Source organism: Amphiura filiformis, chromosome 8, assembly GCF_039555335.1.
Source record: "Amphiura filiformis chromosome 8, Afil_fr2py, whole genome shotgun sequence".
NCBI classification, from domain to species: Eukaryota; Metazoa; Echinodermata; class Ophiuroidea; order Amphilepidida; family Amphiuridae; genus Amphiura; species Amphiura filiformis.
This window is the reverse complement of record NC_092635.1, coordinates 25,301,853-25,326,332: the sequence shown is the minus strand read 5'-3', so window position 1 is coordinate 25,326,332 and position 24,480 is coordinate 25,301,853. Positions and strand designations below refer to the sequence as shown.

At 37.7% G+C, this 24,480-nt stretch overlaps 2 protein-coding genes across 2 annotated transcripts; one reads left to right on the top strand and one right to left on the bottom strand.

Annotated features, from left to right (window-relative positions):
* The first annotated feature begins 38 nt into the window (after positions 1–38).
* Positions 39–6,875, top strand: LOC140158849 (uncharacterized). The gene is made up of 4 exons (XM_072182102.1): positions 39–112; positions 4,403–4,488; positions 5,271–5,505; positions 6,532–6,875. The coding sequence occupies exons 1-4, from the start codon at positions 110–112 to the stop codon at positions 6,643–6,645; spliced, it is 438 nt and encodes a 145-aa protein (XP_072038203.1). The 5' UTR covers positions 39–109; the 3' UTR covers positions 6,646–6,875.
* Positions 6,876–12,101: 5,226 nt separating this feature from the next.
* Positions 12,102–22,974, bottom strand: LOC140158848 (NADH-quinone oxidoreductase subunit B 2-like). The gene is made up of 6 exons (XM_072182101.1): positions 22,787–22,974; positions 16,488–16,625; positions 14,448–14,577; positions 13,456–13,682; positions 12,963–13,051; positions 12,102–12,509 (listed from the first exon to the last, which is right to left on the bottom strand). Exons 2-6 carry the CDS (start codon positions 16,616–16,618, stop codon positions 12,412–12,414), a joined length of 675 nt encoding a protein of 224 aa, XP_072038202.1. The 5' UTR covers positions 16,619–16,625; positions 22,787–22,974; the 3' UTR covers positions 12,102–12,411.
* Between the last annotated feature and the right edge of the window lie 1,506 nt (positions 22,975–24,480).

The window sequence follows — 24,480 nt, the reverse complement described above, 5'->3', positions numbered from 1 at the left end:
GTTGGGACACCCTGTATATCAATCAATCAATCATAGAGGGCGCGCAGTATAATGACCTAGGTCATCTAAGGTCAAAGGTCGTCCTTTTCGTTCTTGGACTCTAGAAAAAATGGTAAACACCCGATTCGAAGTGCCGAATATATCAAGAAATATCTGATTAACCAAACCCCATCGCTTCAAATAAACAAATATAAATGACATATCATAGTATAGCTGATATCATGGGATAAATTTGATATACTTTGAATTCGCGGGTCTCAATTTATATTGAAGGGAAATCAACGGTGTGCATGTGTAAATTTTAGAAACATGGAAAGGTTGGGATTTCAGACATGGTGAATTGGAATGTGTAGTAGGGTCATTCTTGAAATCGGGAGAAAAACTTCATTTTGGCATTTGCGAGGGCAGCCAGGCAATTCTTCCAAGGCCTGTAGGGCACCAAAGGCAATCGCATGTTAAAGAATACGTCCAACAAAGTTACTCGTTTTGACTTCGAGGGGCACCAAATGCAAAATATCAAAACATGAAAATATTTGTCATGTTTGTTCGTTTGATGCCAGAAAAAGTTGCTCGAGAAGTAAAATGCAGTAAACCTTTGACGAGTGCGTATTGTAAGTATACATCGCTAGTTATTTACTGCGTTGGACGCACTTAACTTGTCTCTGATTGGATGCTGAGGCGATCTGCTGCATGTTGCCGAGTGGAAATTTATGAATGAACTGTGCGCTGTCCGTGTTGTTAGCGCCGAATTTGCAACATCACGGCCGGTAGTCGAGCTCGTCAAAGCCTGCCAAGAATTTGCTCACTGATCATGCTGATAGCTTCACATTCTAATCTAGGGCTAGGCTCGAGACCATTGCCATTTGCATTCAATTAATCTAAAATCAAAATTTAAAAAAAAGTTCGTCATGTTCGTACAGGCGTAAATTCCAGAATCATACATTTTAGGTACGGTATGCCAGGCCCAGGCAAACCTAGACTCGCTTGCCAGTCCTATATACGCCGTACCTATGTATATTGAGGACTGGCTTACGCCATTTTGGATGTCAATGGGAAATACACACTTAACGATTTGCGCCGGTTAGAAACTTGAAAAAAAATCTTTAAAATTTCATCAATGTATATAAAAGTGGTACCAACCGTATTGTGCTTGCTAATTTAAGACTCGGTTGAAACAAAATTAAGGATCGAAAGCATTTTAGTGTCCAAAAGGCAAAATTATCGTCAAAGTTCTGCGAAATCGGCACCCTTGCGAAGGGTTCAGAATTGAATCGAACGAAAATATCCGATCTTTGCGATCAAAAACACAAAATTACAACTTTAAACATACTATTGGCAAAAGACATTATTACCAAACAATACAGAATAGAAAATTTGACATCATTTTCTCAAAATATTGAAAAATTTGCTCACTAGACATCGAAAAAGTACGCAATCCAATTCCCGTTCAAACGCGTGGGAAACTGAAAGTGCGATAATCGTGACTAGGCAAACCTTAATTAACACATAAATAATCAACCAAATTCGCCTAGAACACACAATACATATTTTACATACTCATAGAAATTTAAAGGGGGGTAACCCTATCGGTTTAGGATATGGATTCTCTTCAAACTTACAAGTTACATACAATGTCAAATATTGTCCCCTCTATCAATCTATGTGAGAAAACGGGAACAATTTCAGCATAAATGTGAATAATTAGCATATTAGCAAGCCAATACACTGGTACGCGTGAATTGCATTCTGGTCAGGCATCCCGAAACAACGGCCGAGCGCATGTCCTGGTGGAAACAGGAAGTGTTCGCCTTGGCACTGAAAACCGGCTCGCCCCTGTACACTTTTATACCCTCTATTCATACTGATTAATCTTTAAAAACATTACATATCACTGCGCTCATTATCATTTTTGACAAGATAGCCCATGCTGTATTGGCTTTTCTTAATTATTTCTTTATTTTTAGCTATATGATGCACATTTTCACATATTTATGATTTTTCTTTGTTTTATTTTTTAACTAATTTTTTAATGGGGGAGGTGCTCTCATAATTTTTTTCATATTCCTCGTATCATGCTTGACAATATAGGTCATGTTTCCTTATTTATTTCGGCTCTTATGTATTTCTTTATTTTTGTTTTTTGTTTTATATCATTATAGCGCCATCTATAGTTTGACATTAGGGGGCCTATTTGATGTATTTTTGCGGACGAATTGGTACTGGGTGAAGTCTTCCGAATCTATTCCGATTTCATTCTATGACTATACCCAAAACTCCCGTGTCGTGTAAAATGCGAACAACTGGTAACCTGTAAAAACCGCTGTGTTTCATGATTTCTCTGGGAATACATCGACTTGGAGCGTCAAATTTCAGGATAGTAATGAGAAAAATAGTATCTATTATGTGATACCAAAACCTCATCAACAATGAAAAAAATCGGGGGGATGATGCTGTCGATCGGGTTACGGACCTTTAAAAGAACAGATAGGTCAAGGAAACATACATAAATCTGTTTTCTATAACTATACTTCACTTGCATGCTTGACCCAAATAATGAATATGATTTTGATGGTGATGAGACAATCGCACATGTATGGAATTTTAGAGGGATTTTGATAGCAGTTCCATTTAAAAAAGCTGCTATCATAATGAGACTAAGATCTAGAAACACGGACTAGCCAGCAAATTTTGCCAGCAGAATCCTTTTGATGACAACAAATTATTTTGATGAGTGACGATTGATACGGTCACAAATTTCATGAAATTTGGTCATTTTTACACCGTGAAATGTACCCAAATTTTTCATACATGCACCAAGTATATGTTTTGTTTAAGTCTTTATCTTCACGTGAGGAACGTTAAGAAGTGATATTTTGTTTTTAAAAATTGGATACTGTGTACCTTGACCAGATATGCCTAGCCTCAGACCTTCATACGGAGAAGGACAGTGGAAATCGTAGTGACGGAGGTGCCAGTACCTCGGGCTAATATTTCCTGTGAAATACAAATTATGGGTCATTATTTCTCAAATCACCCAAAAAAAATATGATTTTACACCTCACCCCTTCAAATTTGTTCAAAATTGGTATACAGGGTGATTTTGACTGGCAAAGCTCAAATTTCAAATTTTAGCTTAATAGGACGTACGGTTTTCACGCTATGCCGTGCCTATTTTTCGCGATTTCGGCGAAAAATGGCGCATACATCAATATTGTCGCGACCACATCTCCGTAACCGTAGGTCCTACTGAGCTGAAATTGGTGTCATTTTTTAGCTAATCTCTCAAAGAATCCAAATCTACTATCATTTAGTGTGTCTAAGGAGGAAGAGAAAAAATATGACCTTTTTTTCTGTACTTTGACCTTGAATTTGACCTTGTTGCCCACGTGACCGTAAGGCGAATTTGCGTTGGAATTACACCTCCATATGTTGTCTACATAATATCAAAAATTGGAGGGTAATATTTTTTTGTTTTCTTGCTAGGCTTTCATAAAGCAAGCATGTGGTTGAAAAACTGTAATTTTGCATGTAAGCTCAGTATACTGTAGGCCTACACATGATACTATTATAATATAGGTCAAAATTAGAGGCCTATATTTACAAGCATTAAATACATGTGTTTTCACCTACATGCTTGCTTTGTGAAAGCACTCTAGCATCGAAAGCGTAATTGTGTGCAAATTCAAAGCTAGAGTTCTTGAGTAAGAAAAAGGTTCATTTTCAAACGGCAATATTTTACGAACAGAACCACAGATTTGAGTTCTGTTTTAGCTAGTCACTCAAGCTAGCAGCCAACAGCCATCTTGAATGCCAAAAAAACATGAATTTCCATTTGTCTGACCCTTTTAAGGTGGTACCGGGTACGGTACTACACCCCTTGATCAATTTGTGACTACTTTGGCATTTTTCTCAAAAAATAATAACACAATGGTAACAAAAGAACGATAGGGGCAAGGAATCCAGTTACTACACTGGAATTTCAGTGACTCAAGACAAGTGGTATGTTATTTATGATAAGAAAAGAGGTGTAAACCAGTAACACTAGAATGTACCTTATTTCTTAAAATAAGTCATAACGAAGCACTTGTCTTGAATCACTGAAATTTCAGTGAAGTAATTGGGATTCCTTGTCCCTATACATAACTTTTGTTACTGGCAGTGTGTAGTTATTAAAGAAAAATGCAAAATTAGTCACAACATTTATCAGGGGGTGTAGTACCTACTACCTTATGTGTAAGGTAATATGTGATGCGATCAAACAAATATCAGTCGGAACTCACAAATATTGATTTTGAGATATAGCCAAACAAAGGAGACATTTCCTTTTGTTCCTTTTTGTTTTGGTCTATGATGTACTTAACACATAGAAGTAACCCTTGAATTCCATTTTATTTTTTTGCAGGCTGATGTAGAAGTCAAGAAGAAGCGTACTTTCAGGAAGTACAGCTACCGAGGTGTTGACCTCGATCAGCTGTTGGACATGTCCAAGTAAGTTGACAGGCCAAACACCACCACAGTGTTTAATGTCAAAAAAACTACCATGTTGATTTATTAAAATTCAATAGTTTTTCATTTTTGATTAGTCATATGATAACAAAATGTGCTGTGAAATGAAGAGTACCTGAACTTACCCTGTTCATTTGAGTACGGTACACCCTTGTTTTGTTGCAAAATAAATGGCTTGAAAATAGGCATGAATTATCCTGTGTAGTTTCTCGTACATTACACAAATAGTTTTAAACGAAAGTGTGATGTAAACATGGGTCACATTCAAAGAAACAATACCATGCAAAATTTTGCTCCAACCCTGTCTGACTGCATGCTGATTGACCGGTGCTCCTTGAATTAAAGGAAATAGTATTGAGATTGAGATAAACAATGTCAATGGCATCCCACAGTGAGATAGTCGGCCGTGAGCAGCATTGGAGAATTAATTAAAATTGTGTAGCATGAAAGTTGGAATGTTTGTGGACTACAGTAGAGATAAATAAAGAGCTATTGGGGCTGCCGAAGTGTCTGAGTCTCAGCTTGGTTAAACTTACAGAGCAATTTCTGATTTTTTTTTTTTTTAAAGTTTGTGTTTTCATCTACGTTACACGAGCATTGTGTTCATGTCACGGTATGACCGTGTTACGTTTACATACCTACTTGAAAAGGCAAAAGGTTTGCATCATAGATTATCATTTTAAAATGCAAGATTCAAATAATCCTTGCTCTGTGATTAACACATGAAGTGTTAACATCTTACCTTTTTAAACCCTAAATTGCAGCGAACAGCTGATGGAACTTTTCCCGTGCCGTGCACGCAGACGGTTCAGCAGAGGTTTGAAGCGCAAACCAATGGCTCTCATCAAGAAGTTGCGTAAAGCAAAGAAGGAAGCCCCAGCACTTGAGAAGCCTGAGTGTGTCAAGACACATTTGCGCAACATGATCATTGTCCCAGAGATGGTAGGCAGTGTAGTGGGTGTGTACAATGGCAAGGCGTTTACTCAAGTAGAAGTCAAGGTAAGGAGCCTGAGTGTTTGTGATGGCGTTCAATTAAATCACACTATAAATATTTAAAGGATTAGAATCTTGATTTTACCTCCTTTCTTTTTTGCTCTCATGGTGCTAACCAAAGTGTCACAGGATATCAGTACCGTACTTGGTAGTGCACGTGTTCTGTTACCTAAACATTACTGAATGAAGTGACAATCAATCGGGTTCATGAGGTATTTTTGAGAAAAATGCTAATAAATATAAGTCTGATCGTTAAATTTCTTTGAGTAGTGTATTTCCTTCAATGTTCTTCTCTAGATCTAAACGAGCAGACCAAAAGTATCGATAAAGTCCTGTGAGTTTCGTTAGGGAGGGAGGGTTAAAAATGTCAAGTGTACATGTACTCGGAAGATGCATGGATGTTATTTTGACCCATTTCTGGTTTGTTACCGATGAAAGGAAAGGATTGGTTATGAAACAAGGATAGTTACATTTGTATAGACCACTTGACATGTGACGTCATTGCCCGGCAATATGCGTATAATTATGGCAATTTCCATTGTTCTTTGCCCTGCAGTGTGCGTGACGCATCGTAGTTTGCTCAGGACACATGCATTTTAAATCGCCCACCACATTTCATATAGTACAAGAAAGCCATTGCACAGTGTAGCGCTTCGTTCATGCATATCGCTAAACCAGTCCCTCACCTTTGTTGACAAACAATGGTGTCAAGTGGTCTATAAATTTGTTCCCTAATACAAGCATATGTGCAGGACTGAAAAAGTGGAGAATTCAGGCAGTTCTTTTCCACATTTTATAAAGAAATAAACAGGGGGAATGTTGCTACCTTTATGGGTAATTTAGCATATTTTCCCCAGGAAGACCTGCTTACAAGTTCCAGCCTGCTGAAAACTCTTTTAGCATATTACAAGTACATTTAATGAGAAACTGATTAACTGAATTAGTTCATAATTATAAATTATTGAAAATGCACATTCGTGTTCAAATATTTTGCTAATAAATTGTGTTTTTTCTCAATTTTTCGTTCAACAGCCTGATATGATCGGACACTACTTGGGCGAATTCAGCATCACATACAAGCCTGTAAAGCACGGTAGACCTGGTATCGGTGCCACTCATTCTTCAAGATTCATTCCTCTCAAGTAAAGAGGCCCTTACCTGGAACTATAATCATATCCTTTGAAGGGAGTCAGCTTCTACATGCCATCATTAGATGACCCAAACTTTGTTACTTGTTGACAGTTTGATGTGTGCATGTAGAAACTTGCACCAAATAGCCGTTCTAATCTCATCAGCTGAAGATTTCAATATCAAAATCATTGAAACACGATAATGTGTGGAAAATAAATTCACAACACATGTTGTAAAAGACCAAATGCAGGTGTTAATGAGAGTGTCATTTATGTTGTACAAATGTAGGTGTTTATGAGAGGGTCAGAAAAATGAATGTGTGAGTCCTGGGTTTGTCCACTGGGAAGTCATTTTGACTGAAATTCCTTCCGTTAATAGAAATATATGCATATTGCAATAACAAATGAGATGGATTAACCCCAAGCTGTATCTACATGTATTATCATGCAATATGTCTATTATCTTGCGGGAAGAAATTTCGGTGCAAATTGACTTGTGGGAGAGAAACCCTGGATCCACATATTGAGGATAATTATTTGTGCCTTTCTTGTGTGTCAGTTTCAGAAAAATGTGACTAATGTTTGAACCTTAAGGTGGTACACTGGTACTACACCCCCTGATAAATGTTGTGACTAATTTTGCATTTTTCTCAAAAAATAACTACACTGGTAACAAAGTTATGTATATTATAGGGGCAAGGAATCCAATTACTTCACTGAAATTTCAGTGATTCGAGACAAGTGGTTCATTATATATATATTAAGAAACGAGATACATTCTAGCAAGGGTACCTCTTTTCTTATCATAAATAAAGTACCGCTTTTGTCTTGAATCACTGAAATTCCAGTGGAGTAACTGGATTTCTTGCTCCTATAACATACATAACTTTTGTTACCAGTGTGTTATTATTTTTTGAGAAAAATGCAAAAATATTCACAAATTTATTAAGGGGTGTAGTACCACCATAAACTGGTCAAGGAGAGATTGTTTTGCTCATTTCAAATGTTAGTCAATTTCATCTTTATAATAATTGAATGAGAGAAGGATACAATTCCTGCCAGTATTGACTCTACTGATCTGCCATCTTGCTACCAAAGGGTTTCCATGCACAAAAAGTGCTCTTTGTTTTTTGTGCTTTTCTAGCAATGTGCCAGAAGGATTTTGCAATTTGTACTCTGTAATTAAAATTTGTTTGTGTTACAAGTTAACTTTACTGACATCCAGAATGGCCTATTAGATCATAAGGTCCAAAAAAGGGTCCAAGTTAGAGGGTCCAAGTGGCAGAGATGCCACTTTCCAGGTTTTAGCCTGAAGTCAGGTTTTTTGTGAGTGCAAAGTCCCGCGTTATTTATTTTCGGCCTGTTTTGGAGCTTTTGGCCTGCATTCACTTGCTTTTTCAAGTTTTTCTTACCAGTTTTTTTGAGTAAAACTGAGTGTTAAGACTGGGAGTAAAATTGTGATACCCGGGTACAAAACCAGCTGTTCGATACCTGAAGGTCATTATTTAAATATTTGCATCTAAAGTTGGCTTGAAAAGCTCATTGGCCCCATGGTGATTTGAAATTTGACAGAGGGCAACCTAGCTTCTTTTTTGATGTTCACTGATGTATGTAGACAGCAACCTTATTTTAGTAGGCTATTATAGTATATCAAAAGGGTAGTTTCTTGATGCACAAATCCATTGTGGAATTGGATGTTTGCACATTAAAAAAACAATCTAGATGCATTTTTTTATTCCCGACTTGGTATTTTTATGGTATTTTGAGAAAAAAATTTTCGCCGAATTTTTCTGGAAAAAACTAAAGAAATTTTTTTGTTTGAAATAAAAAAAAATTCTGCATTTCTTTTTTTTCAAATCTCGCGATTTTACAAATGTGTGCGCAAGCTTGAAACAAACCTTTTTTTTTTTGCCTTATGCAGCTTCAAATTGCAACCTCGCTTAAGGGATCTAGAATGAGCGTTTATTGCGTTTCGACAGTATTTTTTGTGGGACATGAGAGCACCTCAGACCTATCGAATTGCATTCTGAATACGAAGCATGTCTTTCTGATATCAAATAATTTTCATTTTTTGAAAATCACAATATAATACAAATTTTATGACAAATTATAAAAATTTGATATTTTTCAAATTTTGATATATAACAGTCCTCGAAGTAAATTATATAAATCTAATGATATATTCTTAAAGTGTATGTGGCTGGGAGGAAATGCCGACGGTCAATTGAAAATTTTGACCTTTCATATTGAAGATATGGATTTTTTCCCCAAAAGACCTATTTTTTTTTTTTTTTTTGGAAAAAAAATCCATATCTCCAATAATGAAAAGGTCAAAATTTTCAATTGATCGTCGGCTTTTCATCCCACCTACATACGTTAAGTATAAATCATCAGATTTATAAAGTTAACTTCGAGTACTGTTAAATATCAAAAATATCAATTTTTAATGATTTGTCATAAAATGTGTATTACATTGTGAATTTCAAAAAATCAAAATTATTTGATATCAGAAGGACATTCTTCGTATTCAGAATGCAATTCGATATGTCTGATGTGCTCTAATGTCCCAAAATAAATACTGTCCAAACGATCATACCTCAGCCCTTAAGGGCTGACGTGCACATATAGAAAGACAACTCAAAGATGTACATTGTGAAATGCTTGCCATAACATGTTATGTCACTGGACTGAAATTGCTATTATACTGGCTGGCTGGAATGGAAGCACTGCAGTACTCAAATAATAGAAAACAGAGTCAATAAATTACAAGGTTGACATTTAAGCATGGTTCTATTAACAAAAATCTTCCTTGGGGAAAATACAATGTAACTACGAGTTCTATCAAAAAATAGTTCTACAGGGTGTATCAAAATTATTGGTACTCATCAGCTTTCAGTGATTATGGAAAAGACTGTCAAATAAAAATGCAACATAGGAGCTACCTTATTTATAGATGAATGTTATATACGTTCATACAACTATTATATAAATCCTGGGCATTTCAAGGAGATCCAATGTTGCATATCAAAGAAGCAGGCTTGTCAATAAACACCAAAAACTTTTGTACCGTACCAATCATTTTGATAAAGCTTGTAGTTATCAATATAAATAAAAATATCCGCATTAAAAATTGACTAAGTCAACAACCTTTCAGGCAAAATAAAAAATAGTTTAATCAAACCTTAAGTTCCAGCTATCAATATTAAATAAATAGCAGAAACAAAACTTGACTATGTCAATAACCTTTCAGGCCAAATGAGAAAAATAGTTTGGCGCATTTGTTGCATTGATAAATATTATGCCACATAATTAGTTAAACATGATGCTGTCTTTTTCTCCATAAAGTGAAAAACGTTAATAATCTAGAGGATGAGGGTGCACCATTAAATCAATCCACATTTTTTGTACTGTTAATGACGATCATAACTTAGTGGATTTACTTTCTTAAAATAGATTTGAATTGGCACATTTTAGCCTTTTTTTGACAAGTCATATAAGTAGCTTGAAAAGAAACCGTACATTTTGGTTTTAGAACTACTGTATTGTTCCTAATAAGCGCCCATGGGCTGTGAGATTTCATGAAGGGTGGGCATTTATTAGGGATCAATTTTTTGTGTGTACATTTTTACATTAAATTACCAAAATAACACCGCCCATTTTAGTTATAGACTGGTCTGTTTGCAGGAGGAATAGCTTATCATCATGAGAAATGAATTTCCTATATTATCCAGTGAGACCTAGGAATGATTACCATTCTTTTCATGTATATTTGCACTTAATAATGGTAAATTTTATTTCTTTTTCGATTTTCATTTTGGAAAATTTTAGGGGTGGGCGTTTAATAGAGACTGGGCGCTTATTAGGAACAATACGGTATTATGATGTAAACTATCTTTAATATGGATGCTCCTTCAATATAAACTTACTGGTCTCCAAAGAGGCTCGGATAACTAGAGGCATACAAAAGTACTTGTACAAATATATACAGCATGAACTTAATTTCTTTAAAAATAGTTTATGGTGTTGGGGGGATTCTCACAAGAAATATATATTGTACATATGTACGTGTAACCAAACCAAATCTTACTATAAATAGGCTAATGTTGTATGTGTGTATGTATGTATGTGGTTCATGTAAAAGGCTCCGTCAATTTCGATCCAAATGTCGTCAAATTCATACGGAGATCTAGGAATATCGGAAATTGCCTCGACTTTATTTGGTTGAAATCGGTCAAGAATTGGCTGCAAAAACAGTGAAAATATGGGTAAAAACGGGGTTTTTGTTATGAAAATCGGTTACCAGCCTACGCGGCACTGCAGCTGGCCGGCAGTGCGTCGGACCGCGTGCAGCGCGTCAGCGCCGAGTGCGTAATGCGCACTACACCAATGCGCGCGTAAACGGTGCAGAGCCACGCGACATGCGAGCCAGACCAGTGGACATGATAATATAGAAAGAAGGAAAAATAAATAGAAATAAAGGACAAAAAGGTACATGGACGGGTTAAAGTAACTATTTGAAATGGGAACGAAATAAAGAAGGAAAGAAACTAATCAGGAAATGTAAGGAAAAAAAGAAGCTCAAATAATGAGAACAGAATTAAATAAAAAACATGGAAGCGGAAATCACAAGCAGCAAATAAAAAAAAAAAAAGCTAAAAGGAAAATGTAAGAAAGAATAGAAGTAGTAAATAATGTGAACGGGGTTAAATAAATAAATAAATAACATGTAAGCGGAAAATCACAAGCTAAGCAGAAGAGAAACTAAAAAAAGAAAATGTAAGAAGAGACAGATTTAGATAAATAAAATGTACCTTTTCAAATGATTCTACCTGTTCAGTAATTCTTCCTGTTATAGTGAACGCTCCCATTTACTCATCTAGCGGGGACCCGCGCGAAGCGCGGGTATCCCGCTAGTGGGTATAAAAGTAACACAAGTTTTTTGTCACATGAAGGGTTTTGTGGTTGTCAAACATTCCTGGATTCTCATAAGAAACTTGTTCACAGGTGAAACTTGATCAGAGGTTAGCCCTTAGTGATCTTGCGCTATAAACCTGTGGCATCATTTACAGCTTAAAATTGTTGTTCGGTGCCCACAAAATATGAACAAGTTGCATCCTAGTAGCAAAAGTACATAAAATGTGCACTTGTTTTGATTTCAAGTTACACACATGTATTTAAAAATTAAACTGGCAAACGCCATCCATTTGACCATAGACCATGTTTTAAATGGTCTATGATTTGACAGCCACAACTCCACCATGATAAACACAATTGACATATCAAGCCCTTGCTATATATGTACTGAATGTGCTAAGAGCAACAACATCTTAACTCCAGTCTGAGTCTTTTGCACTAAGCGTCACAAAATCTTATCGCCATTGAGTTACAATGTGGTTTTGTGTTTTCTCAAAAAGGTAATTTTGGAGTTGAGATACTCAATTGATGCATTGAGTGCTCAATTGATGCTCAACTTATACTAATAAGTGATTGAATGGCTTCAGTTGTAAAGCAATGTGGCTTGACAGTTACCTTAATGTCAAATGGTGGCCATTTGACTCTTGGGCATGCTAGTGACTTCTGATCGATATATTTGGCAGTCACTTATCCGATCAAGCAACAGAAATACCTTAAAGAATGGCCACGCTCCTTATGATTGCCTAGTATGATGCAGGCTTCAAACAGCCTCTTGGGATGGTAACATTAAATAATACTAGTGGACGTTATGTTAAACTAAGATGTGACATTGCAGCGTTGAAACTTGAATAGCAGTTATATTGTACAGTTATTTGCGATACCACACAGCCACTGTCTTGGAGCGCTTGATTTTCTTCTGTAGTTGTAGCACACCATAAAGAAGGGCTTCTGCTGTTGGTGGACAACCTGTCAAAAATAAGCAAAAATACAAATTGCCAAATGTTAATTTTCAATTGTATGCAATTCATTTCAGTACCTGCAGTCTTTAAGGGGGGGGTGGCACCTAGTTTTTAGATGCAAAAGACAAAAAAAGCTCTACAGCTGCAAGGAGGGGCTGGTGGGGACCCAAATGCTAAATTTTTGAACAGACCCTGCCATGCCAGTACGCCACTGATTTATCCTCCCCCCTTTTGTATCAGAAGATTGTGGACTCATTTTGTGGAATGCCCACAGTTGTGAATAAAGTATTGTATAAATGTCTTTGTCTGATGGGGCTCTTACAGATGCACACCCCTGGTGCACCCCCCACACACACACAAGATTTTCAAAATGAAACATCAGTTTTTGACATAATTAATTTCATTTAATATTACTGAAATACCCTACTTAGTACAGCATAAAAATGGTTGAAGTACTTACCAGGTACATAGATATCCACAGGTATTATTCTATTAACTCCACGGACAACAGAATAAGAATAATGATAATATCCACCACCATTTGCACAGCTGAAAAACAAAAACCAGAATGATTATTATAACTAGCCTTCATAAGAGAATATTCCTGTCCAGCAAATTCTGCCTTTATAATAATATGGACTGGGACCTGTATTGCCTGTTGTATTGTCACTTTTGTCAATGCAGTTGTAATTATATAGGCTAGTCCAGTTGCAAAGTGTATGGTTTTCATGCATTTTTTGTGCAAAGGCTTGGAACCACGTTATAAACTCTGCTGACGACCTTGAAATACCAGAAAAACTTTGGTCATACACGGTTCAAATTTCAAAATTGATCAGATTTTGTTCAAAACCACGCCAAAGTATCAATTTGGTCAAAACAATTCAGAAAAAGTATAATTTAGTCTACCTGCGACCAGAAATACCAAATAGTGAGCGGGATAGTGAGTTGCTTACCTTCCCATTGAAATGACCCATCTAGGTTCAGGCATCTGATCATATACCCTCCTTAGTGCAGGTGCCATTTTATTTGTTAGTGTACCAGCTACTATCATGCAGTCTGATTGACGAGGACTTGCACGGAATACCACTCCAAATCGATCCATGTCATATCGAGGACTGGCAAAATGCATCATTTCTATAGCACAGCAGGCTAACCCAAAAGTCATGGGCCATATTGAACTCTGGAATACAATATTGAATTTGTTAACATTCAAGTTAGTTCATTTGTCATGTTTGTGAAGTTTATTTTGCCTTCTTAACCTTAGACAGAACTTGGTAAAAAAATTAATCTCAGTTCTCAACAATGCCAACTTCTCATAACTCATATCATGAATATTATTTGTTAAACTAAGAAAATTATTCCCCTGGAAGATGGGTCTCTGGAGGTTCAAGCCCCCCTGTCACACACACCCACCCCGGGACCCACCCACCCGCACGCTCTTTTTTGATTCTGCAAAAATTAAAATTAAGTATATCAGCAATATAATAACATTCCTATACATGGAGAAAAATATTTGTTTATTATTCTTGTTAGCAAAGTTTAGATATATTAAAGTAAATATCAGTAGAGCATGTCTTGATTTTTAAAAAAATGGACCTCACATCACGATGGTGCCCGGTGAGTTGAGCCCCTCACTTTCAAAACACTCTGTTGGACCTGCAAATGGCTTAATTTATAACAACAATAATGATAACAACTTGATACTGACGTGTAGTGAGTGCAAAATCAGCCCATTTTAGCAAATAAAGTCTCAAGGCCCCCAAATTTACCATCCTGGATCTGCCCTGCAGTAAAAAAATTGAAAACTTTTTAGGCCCAAACTGCAAACTTTTGCCTCCCCCTAAATTTTTCTTGCCCCCCCCCTCGAAAAAATTCTGGTGCCCACCACTGGTGATTGAAAAACTAAAACATAACCAAAGCATGATTAATGGGCCATATTACATACCCGTCTTCCCCAGTTGATTAGGTCATCTATTCTGGCAACTGTGAATTCGGCAACACTGTTCAGGGTTCCTCCTGTTTTGGGTTTTGCTTTGGCTGGAACTACAGAACCTTTCTGCCTGTATGGAACCAAACTGGGTAGGAAAATGACAAAAGGTGAAGATATTTGCATGAGAGAAATTAAATCTGATGAAATAAGCACATAAATTAACCAGTCACCCCAGCAAAACACAACATTTTCAATATTATTTGCAAAAAGCAGTTAAAAACACTTTTTGAAAACTTATCGGTAAGTATTAACAGAATGGGGTTTTTTAAGTGTTGAAGAAATATTTTTTGTTTAATGTTTGAAAAACATTTTGCTATTAACATTTTGACAACTTAATGTTGTTGTAGTATAGACGAATCCAACGAGCCAAGTCATGGTCAGGATTTGGTCGGACATCTTTGGGTAGCCGCTAGCACCAACCTGGTGTTTTGAGCGTCCAATTGTGCAAATAAAATCCGCCTAACACCTAGAGAAGATGCAAGGACGAGGAGGGTTAATAGAATAATAGCTAATATTATATATAACTAGATTTCGCGGTTCTCGGGTTGGGTGGTTCTCGTGATAGGACTATCTCTAATTACCCAACACCCGTTACCCATATAGGCCTACCTGCCCTGACCTTTTTAATTTAATATTGCACCCCGGAAATAGTCATGTTCTGCTGTAGGCCTAATAGGCCGTATTGAAATATGTTGAAAATAGGCCTATTGATCACACCTGCACGATTAGCCACACTGTAATGCTTTCCGATGCTCGCACTGCGCCTGTCGGTACTTCGCGCACTACGCGATAAAGCACGCGACGCGCACCGCGATCACACGATAGCGCGCGGACAGAGGGACGGACGGACACGCCATGATTAGTATTATGATGATGATGGAGATAATTCCGCAGGTAATCCCGTCGCATCTATTCATACATAGTCCTTTTGTTCGCAAGTACATGAATGCATAGATACCGCGTGTAGTTAATCCGATTATTATGTCACTTCAACAGCGAATAGACCATGTAGAAGCTTGTAAACTTTAATCATTCTTTTGTCTACCTGTGTTTTGTAGCCAAGGAGGTGTAAAACGGGTGATGGAATGCAGTTTAAAATTTCTGCCAAGGCGAATCATTTCACATTTTGAGTGCATTGTAGCCGATTTGCTACCCAACTAAAGGCTGCTAGTCAGGTGTAGGAATGCGTGGATTTGGATTCCTCTATAGTGTGCTTTCATGCAAAATGTTTCATGACATTTTCATTATCTTAAGGGGGTACTACACCCCTGCCCAATTTTGTGCCTATTTTTGCATTTTTCTCAAAAACATAGTGCATTGTGACAAGTAAGATATGCATATTATAGGGGCAAGGACTACAACTACTGCACTGGAAATTTCATTTGTGGAGTTACAGTCAAAAATGAGGGAAACCAATATTTGATCAATAAATCAATAACTACTTGTCTTGTGTTGCTGAATTTTCAGTGTAGTAGTTGTAGTCCTTGCCCCTAATATATACATATCTTACTTTTCACCAATGCGGCCTGCGCTATAATTTTTGAGAAAAATGCAAAAACAGGCACAAAATTGGCCAGGGGTGTAGTACCCCCTTAATATAACCCAACATTTAATGATATCCGTTTTTACTAAAAGCAAAACCTACTATCAGACACCCAACATGTGTTTACTGGGCACATGTACAGTGAGTCATTGATTTGGGGCAACTGTTGTCTTTCTGCAATGTTCATTGAGATTTTTCAAAATGACCACTTTGATTAGGGTACACAGGCATTTTGGGGAGAGGTCGATTATTTGGGGAAAGCACACTCCCTCTTTGTCCCCAGAAAAATTCCTGGTGCCACTACTGCCCCCTATTATGTCATTCAATAAAATTATCTATTTCAGGGTGAAAACAAATGATGCCCTCTATTTTATGGACTCCTCCGAAGAGAATAACTGCCCCTTGTACATTTGTATGTTTTAAAGCTGTAGATATGTGTGTTCTGGTCTTACCTGGTACACTGTGACATTGGTGTGATATTCCTAGTTGTAATGTGCTCATGGAGATTCCTCACACTTTGTATCGATGCTGGAAGGTGCCTGGTCATAGGAAGCTGGCAAAATCTCCCAGCTAGAACAGCCATCCTGACACTGCTAGGCGAAAAAAATAATTGAAATAAATGAAAACAAATTGTAGAAATAAGAAGATTTTTACTGCCCTTTTCAACTGACCTTAAAATCTAAAATAGGGCTGTTTTTGTGTTATTTGAATTTTTGGTATAAAATTTACAAAAGGTGATCAGTCTCTAACCCACTGCTGGTATCAGGTAGTTTATCAGACGCCCATCTACTGCTGACATCGGGTAGTTTATCAGTTCCTCATCTACTGCTCATATCAGATAGTTTATCAGTCCCTCTTCTACTGCTGATATCAGGTAGTTTATCAGTTCCTCATCTTCTGTTGATATCAGGTAGTTTGTGAGACAGCCATCTACTGCTAATATCGGGTAGTTTATAAGTCCCTCATCTACTGATATCAGGCAGTTCATCAGTCCCGCATCCACTGATATCAGATAGTTTATCAGTCCCTCATCTACTGCTGATATCAGGTAGTTTATCAGTTCCTCGTCTAATATGCTGCTATATCAGGTAGTTATCAGTCCCTCATCTACTGCTGATATCAGGTAGTTTATCAGTCCCTCATCTACTGCTGATATCAGGTAGTTTATCAGTCCCTCATCTACTGCTGATATCAGGTAGTTTATCAGTCCCTCATCTACTGCTGATATCAGGTAGTTTATCAGTCCCTCATCTACTGCTGATATCAGGTAGTTTATCAGTCCCTCATCTACTGCTGATATCAGATAGTTTATCAGTCCCTCATCTACTGCTGATATCAGATAGTTTATCAGTTCCTCATCCACTGATATCAGATAGTTTATCAGTCCCTCATTTACTGCTGATATCAGGTAGTTTATCAGTTCCTCGTCTAATATACTGCTATCAGATAGTTATCAGTCCCTCATCTACTGCTGATATCAGGTAGTTTATCAGTCCCTCATCTACTGCTGATATCAGGTAGGTTATCAGTCCCTCATCTACTGCTGATATCAGATAGTTTATCAGTCCCTCATCTACTGCTGATATCAGGTAGTTTATCAGTTCCTCATCTACTGCTGATCAGGTAGTTTATCAGTCCCTCATCAATTGCTGATATCAGATAGTTTATCAGTCCCTCATCTACTGCTGATATCAGATAGTTTATCAGTCCCTCATCTACTGCTGATATCAGATAGTTTATCAGTCCCTCATCTACTGCTGATATCAGGTAGTTTATCAGTTCCTCGTCTAATATACTGCTATCAGGTAGTTATCAGTCCCTCATCTACTGCTGATATCAGGTAGTTTATCAGTCCCTCATCTACTGCTGATATCAGGTAGTTTATCAGTCCCTCATCTACTGCTGATATCAGGTAGTTTATCAGTCCCTCATCTACTGCTGATATCAGGTAGTTTATCAGTCCCTCATCTACTGCTGATATCAGGTAGTTTATCAGTCCCTTATCTACTGCTGATATCAGATAGTTTATCAGTCCCTCATCTACTGCTGATATCAGGTAGTTTATCAGTTCCTCATCTACTGCTGATCAGGTAGTTTATCAGTCCCTCATCTACTGCTGATATCAGGTAGCTTATCAGTCCCTCATCTACTGCTGATATCAGGTAGTTTATCAGACACTTATCTACACCTGATATCAGGGAGTTTATCAGTTCCTCATCTACTGCTGATATCAGATAGTTTATCAGTTCCTCACCTACTACTGATCAGGTAGTTTATCAGTCCCTCAGCTACTGCTGATGACGCGGCGGAGTACTCAAAGAAGGGGAGGGCATGCTGGTCAGCTCCCCACATTCCACACTTTTGTCAGTCAGTCGAGGGAAATGCATCCAGTCGGGGCTACCAATTACAGCCAGCGAACAGACCTACATTTTCAAGCAGTTATGGGAATTGAGACCCATGCATGCCCTCTTTAAAACCTGTTAATGCCATTTACTGCTCAGTCATACATGGATATATCCTTGAAAAGCAATGCATAGCAACAATCCATAATTCATTGCTCCTCCCCCAGAAAAACCCTGACTACACCACTGTTTAAAAGACATTTATGCATGGTCACTACATACTTAAAAATAGGTAGTCAAAAATATACAACTATACATCGAACCCAGAAGTGTCAAATTCGACCATGGTGATCAAGTGAAAAATTTGACCCAAATTGGGGGCTGGCATTTTCTTCGAAGGGGGGGTCCCAAAAATACAGGGGGTCATAGAATTTTCAGACCAAAAATAGGGGGTTATAATTTGTTTAACACCCAAAATAGGGGGGTTATAAAATTATTAAGGGCTTGTGACTCAAAAATTTCATTATTTAACTTCACAATCGAGATGTGCGTACAATCTATGCAAAATTTTTACGTGATACGCGCACCTTCTTTACTCTTGCGATAAAAATTTTAACGTGCTCCACGCACTTTCTGCACCCTTAGGTTTTGCGCGCTCTGCGCCTTAGTTCGCAATGAATAATTTGTCTTGAGTCTTGTGTAGATGGAAGGGGGGGGTCATAAAATTTTCAACCCAAGATAGGGGGTCGTAAAAAATTTTGCCCGCGATAGGGGGTCATAAAAAATTGACTCGGTCACCGACATATTTGGGACCCCCCCTTCCAAAGAAAATGCCAGCCCCCTTGTAGTTAAAAATGACTACATTTTAGGGTAAAAAAAATGATTTGACCCTAATAGAGTCAGTTGAAAAATAACCCTATTAGTGTCAAAAAATGACTATATCCAGGGGTCATGATTAGAAAATTAAACATGGTTAGAAAATGACCCTGAAACGTGGGTTGAAAAATGACTATATTTGGGGTCATTTAAATATGACCCTTTTAGGGGTCAATAATATGATGTCAACAACTGAAAATTACCCCGACAGTGGTTGATTTAACCACCAATAGAATAGAAAATTGACCCCGTAAAAGGGTTGATATTTTGACCCGTTGTTTTAAGTGTAGGGATATCAACTATCAGAGTCCCCCCCCCCATTTCCCTAAGTTGTGCACGCATCTCACAGACAATATTACATCTAACAATATTATGATGCTGTCGATACTGATATTTTTAAACACTGCAGTGTGCCAAATGATACAGACAGTGGTGTACACACTAAAAACTACGGGGTTATATTTTCCGTGGTCATTTTGAATTGACCACGTTTGGGGTTGTTTTGACCCTTCAAGGGGGTTGTACTGTTTTAATTTGACCACATTCACGAGGTCATGTTAGCCACGACGAGCGTGGTCAAAAACTTAGTGGTCATTTTGCCGATACCGTCGCGCATTGATATCAGTTTCAATCTTCCGCTTTGAAAATCTCAATTCATAAATGAGTTTAAACATGAGCTGCAATTAATGTTTGTTGATTAATAAATAAAACTAATTTTTTGACCGAAGTTACCCAATTTGTCAACTTTATAATGACTTCCATTTCGGAACTATTTGCACACACGGTGTGCATCGGCTCACGTGGTCACATCAGCGCCATATTTGTTCTGATTGTGCAGCTCAGCGGATTGTCGTGTGTGCTTGTCTGCATGATGGAATATGAAAAGTTAGTTGAAAAGTGAGACTGCAAGGATGCATAGACCCTTGTCTATGCACGCAGATTCATTCCAATTTCATGCTGTCGTGGCTGGTGTCTTGGCTGCAGTTGTTTTAAGCTTATATCATGTAAGCTTATAATACGTGAACTAGCTGTCATAGGCGATGACTGACTGTGTGTGAGTGTGATACACAGACGCATTTTGCAGTTTGCTGTTTATGTAATGCTTTCTCTGTGCAGAAACACACTTATGTCCTGGTGGGACCATCATGACCATAGGCCCAGGGGTGTCTATTCTTCCAGAAAATTGAAATTATTCCCTCACCCTACCGCGCGGTGTCACATCCGTCCCCAGATTCTTCCCCAACTGAAAACCCCCAAAACTGGACCAAAAAGGAAAAATTTTAGGTTGGTTGCTATCTCCGAGGGGGGGGGGGGCACTCCCATATAATGACATACATCATGAGCCCATGAAAAGACCCCATTATTTTTGGCAAATCCTACACCCAATGACCCTGGTTTTTTCAGTAGACTACACTGAATGACCCCCTTTCTTGAACAATTGGTCCTCAAAATTGAAATTTCGGTGCACTTCACACACATTTTGAGCAAAATAAATGAGTTTTGTCTATGTTGTACTGTAAAATTGGGTAAAAAGCTATTTTAGATTGTCAATGATGTGAAATTTTAGGCGCTCCCATACAAAATCACTCCATTTTTTACATTGCCAACACCGAATGACCCCCTTTTTTTCTAAAAATTTCCACACCGATAGACCCCTAGTTTCATAAGCTGGTGGGCACAGGTATGTCACTTTCATATTCGAGTGCCTCCCCCGGGTGCTATGTACTTTTCCTTATTTTCTTGTTCCCTCCCTTCTCTGACTGAACATAGGTGTGTTGTGAGTTGTTATATTCTGTCTTCCCTAAAAACATCAAATTCTTCCCTAGATGGTACAGTCTGGACACTGAACCATTGCATCTAAGGACTAATGGTTCAAAGGGAAGACAGGCTGGTAAACACCTCTAGGCTCTTTATTATTTTACGGGCTAGCTGTGATTTATTATTTACAGGGGTGTGAGAGTTCAGCTTTTTTGTTTTGATTTTCAGCTTTTTTTTGTACCAGTACACTTGCTCTGTATAAAAGTATAGGATCTTCCCAAAATTGCAGCTTTTTGCTATCTGGTTTTTGCGTCTTCAGCTCTTTTATATATGTGGTGACTCGCATGCCCCTGATTTATAAAGCCTTAGAATTAAAATTCTTCTGTTGCAGAGTTCAGAGAAAGCCACTGAACTATTGCATCTAGGGAAGAATAATCAAGGATTTGGATCTGAAGCTGAGGTTTAAAAGGGAAGATAAACTTGGACAATAGAGCTGAACTAATTGATGGTTCTTCCCTTAGAATCCCAAATGCTTCCCTAGATAGGCAGATGTCCAAAGTAAAAAGAAAATGGATTTTGTATGAAATATGCAAAGCAGAGATCCCTTAATCTTAGTGTGCAAACTGTGCATTATTACCTATAGTATGACCACTAGTCACTATTACCCAGGCAGGGAAGAATTACTGACCCAACTTTTCCCTGTTTTGTGATAAAGTCCATGGTTTCCCTCAAATAATTATTTTTGGAATGGAAATGGGTAAAAGCCAAGGTACCACTTACGAAATTACGAAATAAACATGCTAATGTTATGTACCCATTATAATTCTTCCCTAAATGACACTTGATGAATTCACCCACCCTGTAGAGCAGTCACTGCCAGCCAGTGACCATCTATTTCATTCCAAAAATACCATAAAACATAATAATACATGTTCCAGTTATACATTGTTGGTTTATTTCTTCTTTATACTGGGTCCATATTCAGGGGAAAATTTAAGTATTCCCCTGCCCTTCCATATGGCCCAGTTTTCCCCCAAATTAGTTAATTTTATTTTTAATTTTCCTTGAATCCTGTTGACTTTCTCTGTATGTGTTTTTCCCCTCTCTTTTTTTTTCTTTTTCAAAATGCAAAATTCTTCCCCAAAGGGGTAAAATTATTCCCTCCCCTTTGGGGGCCATTAACGGAAGAATAAACGCCCCTGCATAGGCCTACTAAAAAAATCCAAACAACCCCTAAATGTGGTTATTGAGTAACCCTATAAAACAACCCTTTCAAATGGGTCATTTCATTTGACCCCAAAATGAGGTCATTAAGTAACCCAATAAGGCAACCCTTTTGAAGGGGTCATTTCATTTGACCCCAAATGTGGTAATATTTTGACCCCAATGGGGTTACTATTTGACCCAAATACGTAGTCATTGCAATGACCCGACCAATGGGGTCAAAATGACCCCGTTAGTGGTATGGTGTTTAGTTGATAACTATGCTGGGGTCAAAAATGACCCCGTTTGGGTCATTTTTTGACCCCGTAGTTTTAAGTGTGTAGCCAGGATTTATCAGGGGGGGGGGGGCAGGGGGAAATTGACGAAAATATGCTATATTAAAACAGTAGCCTACAAAAAAGGCCTACAAATCAAGGGATATCTGGGCGGGTTGGCAAAACATTTGAGTAAAAAATAACAAAATTAAAATCTGATTAAAATCGTACATTATAGCTTTAATGCATACCAAGTACTTTGTGATACTGATATGAGCTAGCTGTAATATATCTTACCGTGCACTCAGCTCAGCTTGGACAGAAGAGATGGAGCCTCATGAAAAACGTCCGATAGAAAATGAGTATTCTCGACGCGATTCTACTGATTTAGCTTGATTTGAACTCCAAAGAAAGCAACTGTGCTTACATTTTCTCTGCTTACGTGACTAACGTGATACCAGGGCAGCTTCCGGCTCTAGGTCACATTCAAAGGCATAAATAATGTTAATTTTCTTCCTGTTACAAATTTTGTGCAGCAGGGCGCCTGCGCCGAGAACTTGAAGCTGAATTTATACTCCAGTCGCTAACAATATTGATGCAGTTCAATGGCTAAGGTCAATCGCTCATACTGTTGGAGTGTGAATTTAGGATGCCAAGTGCGATTTTAGCGGGAATTATTAAAGTTCAAATTAAGATAAAAGGCTGGGGAAAAATGTTTGTTTCCTGTAGTGTTGGTCATGACCTGTCATGCGAAATGCGCCTTTTATTTAATATTTTTGCTGAACCATGAAATGGTATCAGCCTATGTATCTTACAAGTTTCTTACTTACTCACTGACCAACCAGTCTGAAATGAACATAAATGCCACAAAGGTATGACACCCAAAGTGGTGTCAAATTAAAGAGAAAAAAGAATATAATAAAAATATTTTCCCACTCAACATGAGACCCGGGTGCCGGTCCTTTTCGTAAAATGCCAAGAAGGTATGAACCCCGAGTGGTGTCAAATGAAAGAGAAAAAAGTAAAGACCCACCGGGGGTAACACTCCTCATAGGACTTGGGTCAGTATTCATATTTTTGAGTCCTTTTCATATCTCGAAGTGCCAAGATGGTATGAGCCCCCGAATGGTGTCAAATGAAAAAGAAAGAAGTAAATAATGTATATTAAAAGTATTTCCCCACCGGGGGTGACACTCCTGATAAGACCTGGGTCAATATTCATAGTTTGGGCCCGTATGAAATTAAATGAGTGGTGTCAAATGAAAGAGAAGGAAGTAAAGAATGGAGGCCTATTCAAATTAGTTTTACCACCGCGGGGGTGATACTCATAGTAAGACCCGTGTCAAAATTCATATTGTCCTTCTCATATCTTGAAATGCCAAGAAGGTATGACCCCTGAGTGGTGTCAAATGAAAGAGAAAAAAAATAAAGAATATAGGCCTAATAAAAAATAATTTCCGGGGAGACACTCATCATATTACTCGGGTCAATATTCCTATTTTGGGTATCCCAAGAATGTATCACCCCGGGTGAAAGTGGTATACCAAATATAATGCCAAAGCCTATTCAACTTAAAAGCCCATTCAGTGATCCCAGCGCAAGTGTAAAAAAAATTAAAATGGTTTATAACTTGCTTAAAAGAGGTAATTCAAATTCTCATTTGGTGTTTTTGAAATGAAAAATTTGGCAAAAATGAAGAAAACAGCAGTACTGACGAAGTTGAAGCCCCATTCAAATACATGTAGTTTAGATACTGTCAGTCTAAATAACAGATTCGTGTAAAATGTCTCTATTTTTGTATTAAAAGGGCATTTCGTGATCCACAGCCTCACTGATCCCCCCACTTTTCTCAAAAAAAGTTGAGATTTTTATATCACTGGAAACCTCTGCCTACATAATGTTTATGTACAAAATATTTCTTGCAGATTAATTCGTTTAGCAAAGATATCGTGAAATTTGAATTTCGTTCAAGTGCACCAGAACGAAATTAC

Excerpts from the sequence above, each read along its gene's own strand:
- LOC140158849 (XM_072182102.1), top strand. Across the intron at positions 4,489-5,270 it reads CAGCTGTTGGACATGTCCAA|CGAACAGCTGATGGAACTTT; the intron begins GTAAGTTGACAG and ends CCTAAATTGCAG. Across the intron at positions 5,506-6,531 it reads TTACTCAAGTAGAAGTCAAG|CCTGATATGATCGGACACTA; the intron begins GTAAGGAGCCTG and ends TTCGTTCAACAG.
- LOC140158848 (XM_072182101.1), bottom strand. The coding sequence starts at position 16,618 with ATGGCTGTTCTAGCTGGGAGATTTTGCCAGCTTCCTATGACCAGGCAC. Across the intron at positions 13,683-14,447 it reads TAATCAACTGGGGAAGACGG|AGTTCAATATGGCCCATGAC; the intron begins GTATGTAATATG and ends ATTGTATTCCAG. Across the intron at positions 13,052-13,455 it reads TGGGTCATTTCAATGGGAAG|CTGTGCAAATGGTGGTGGAT; the intron begins GTAAGCAACTCA and ends TTTGTTTTTCAG.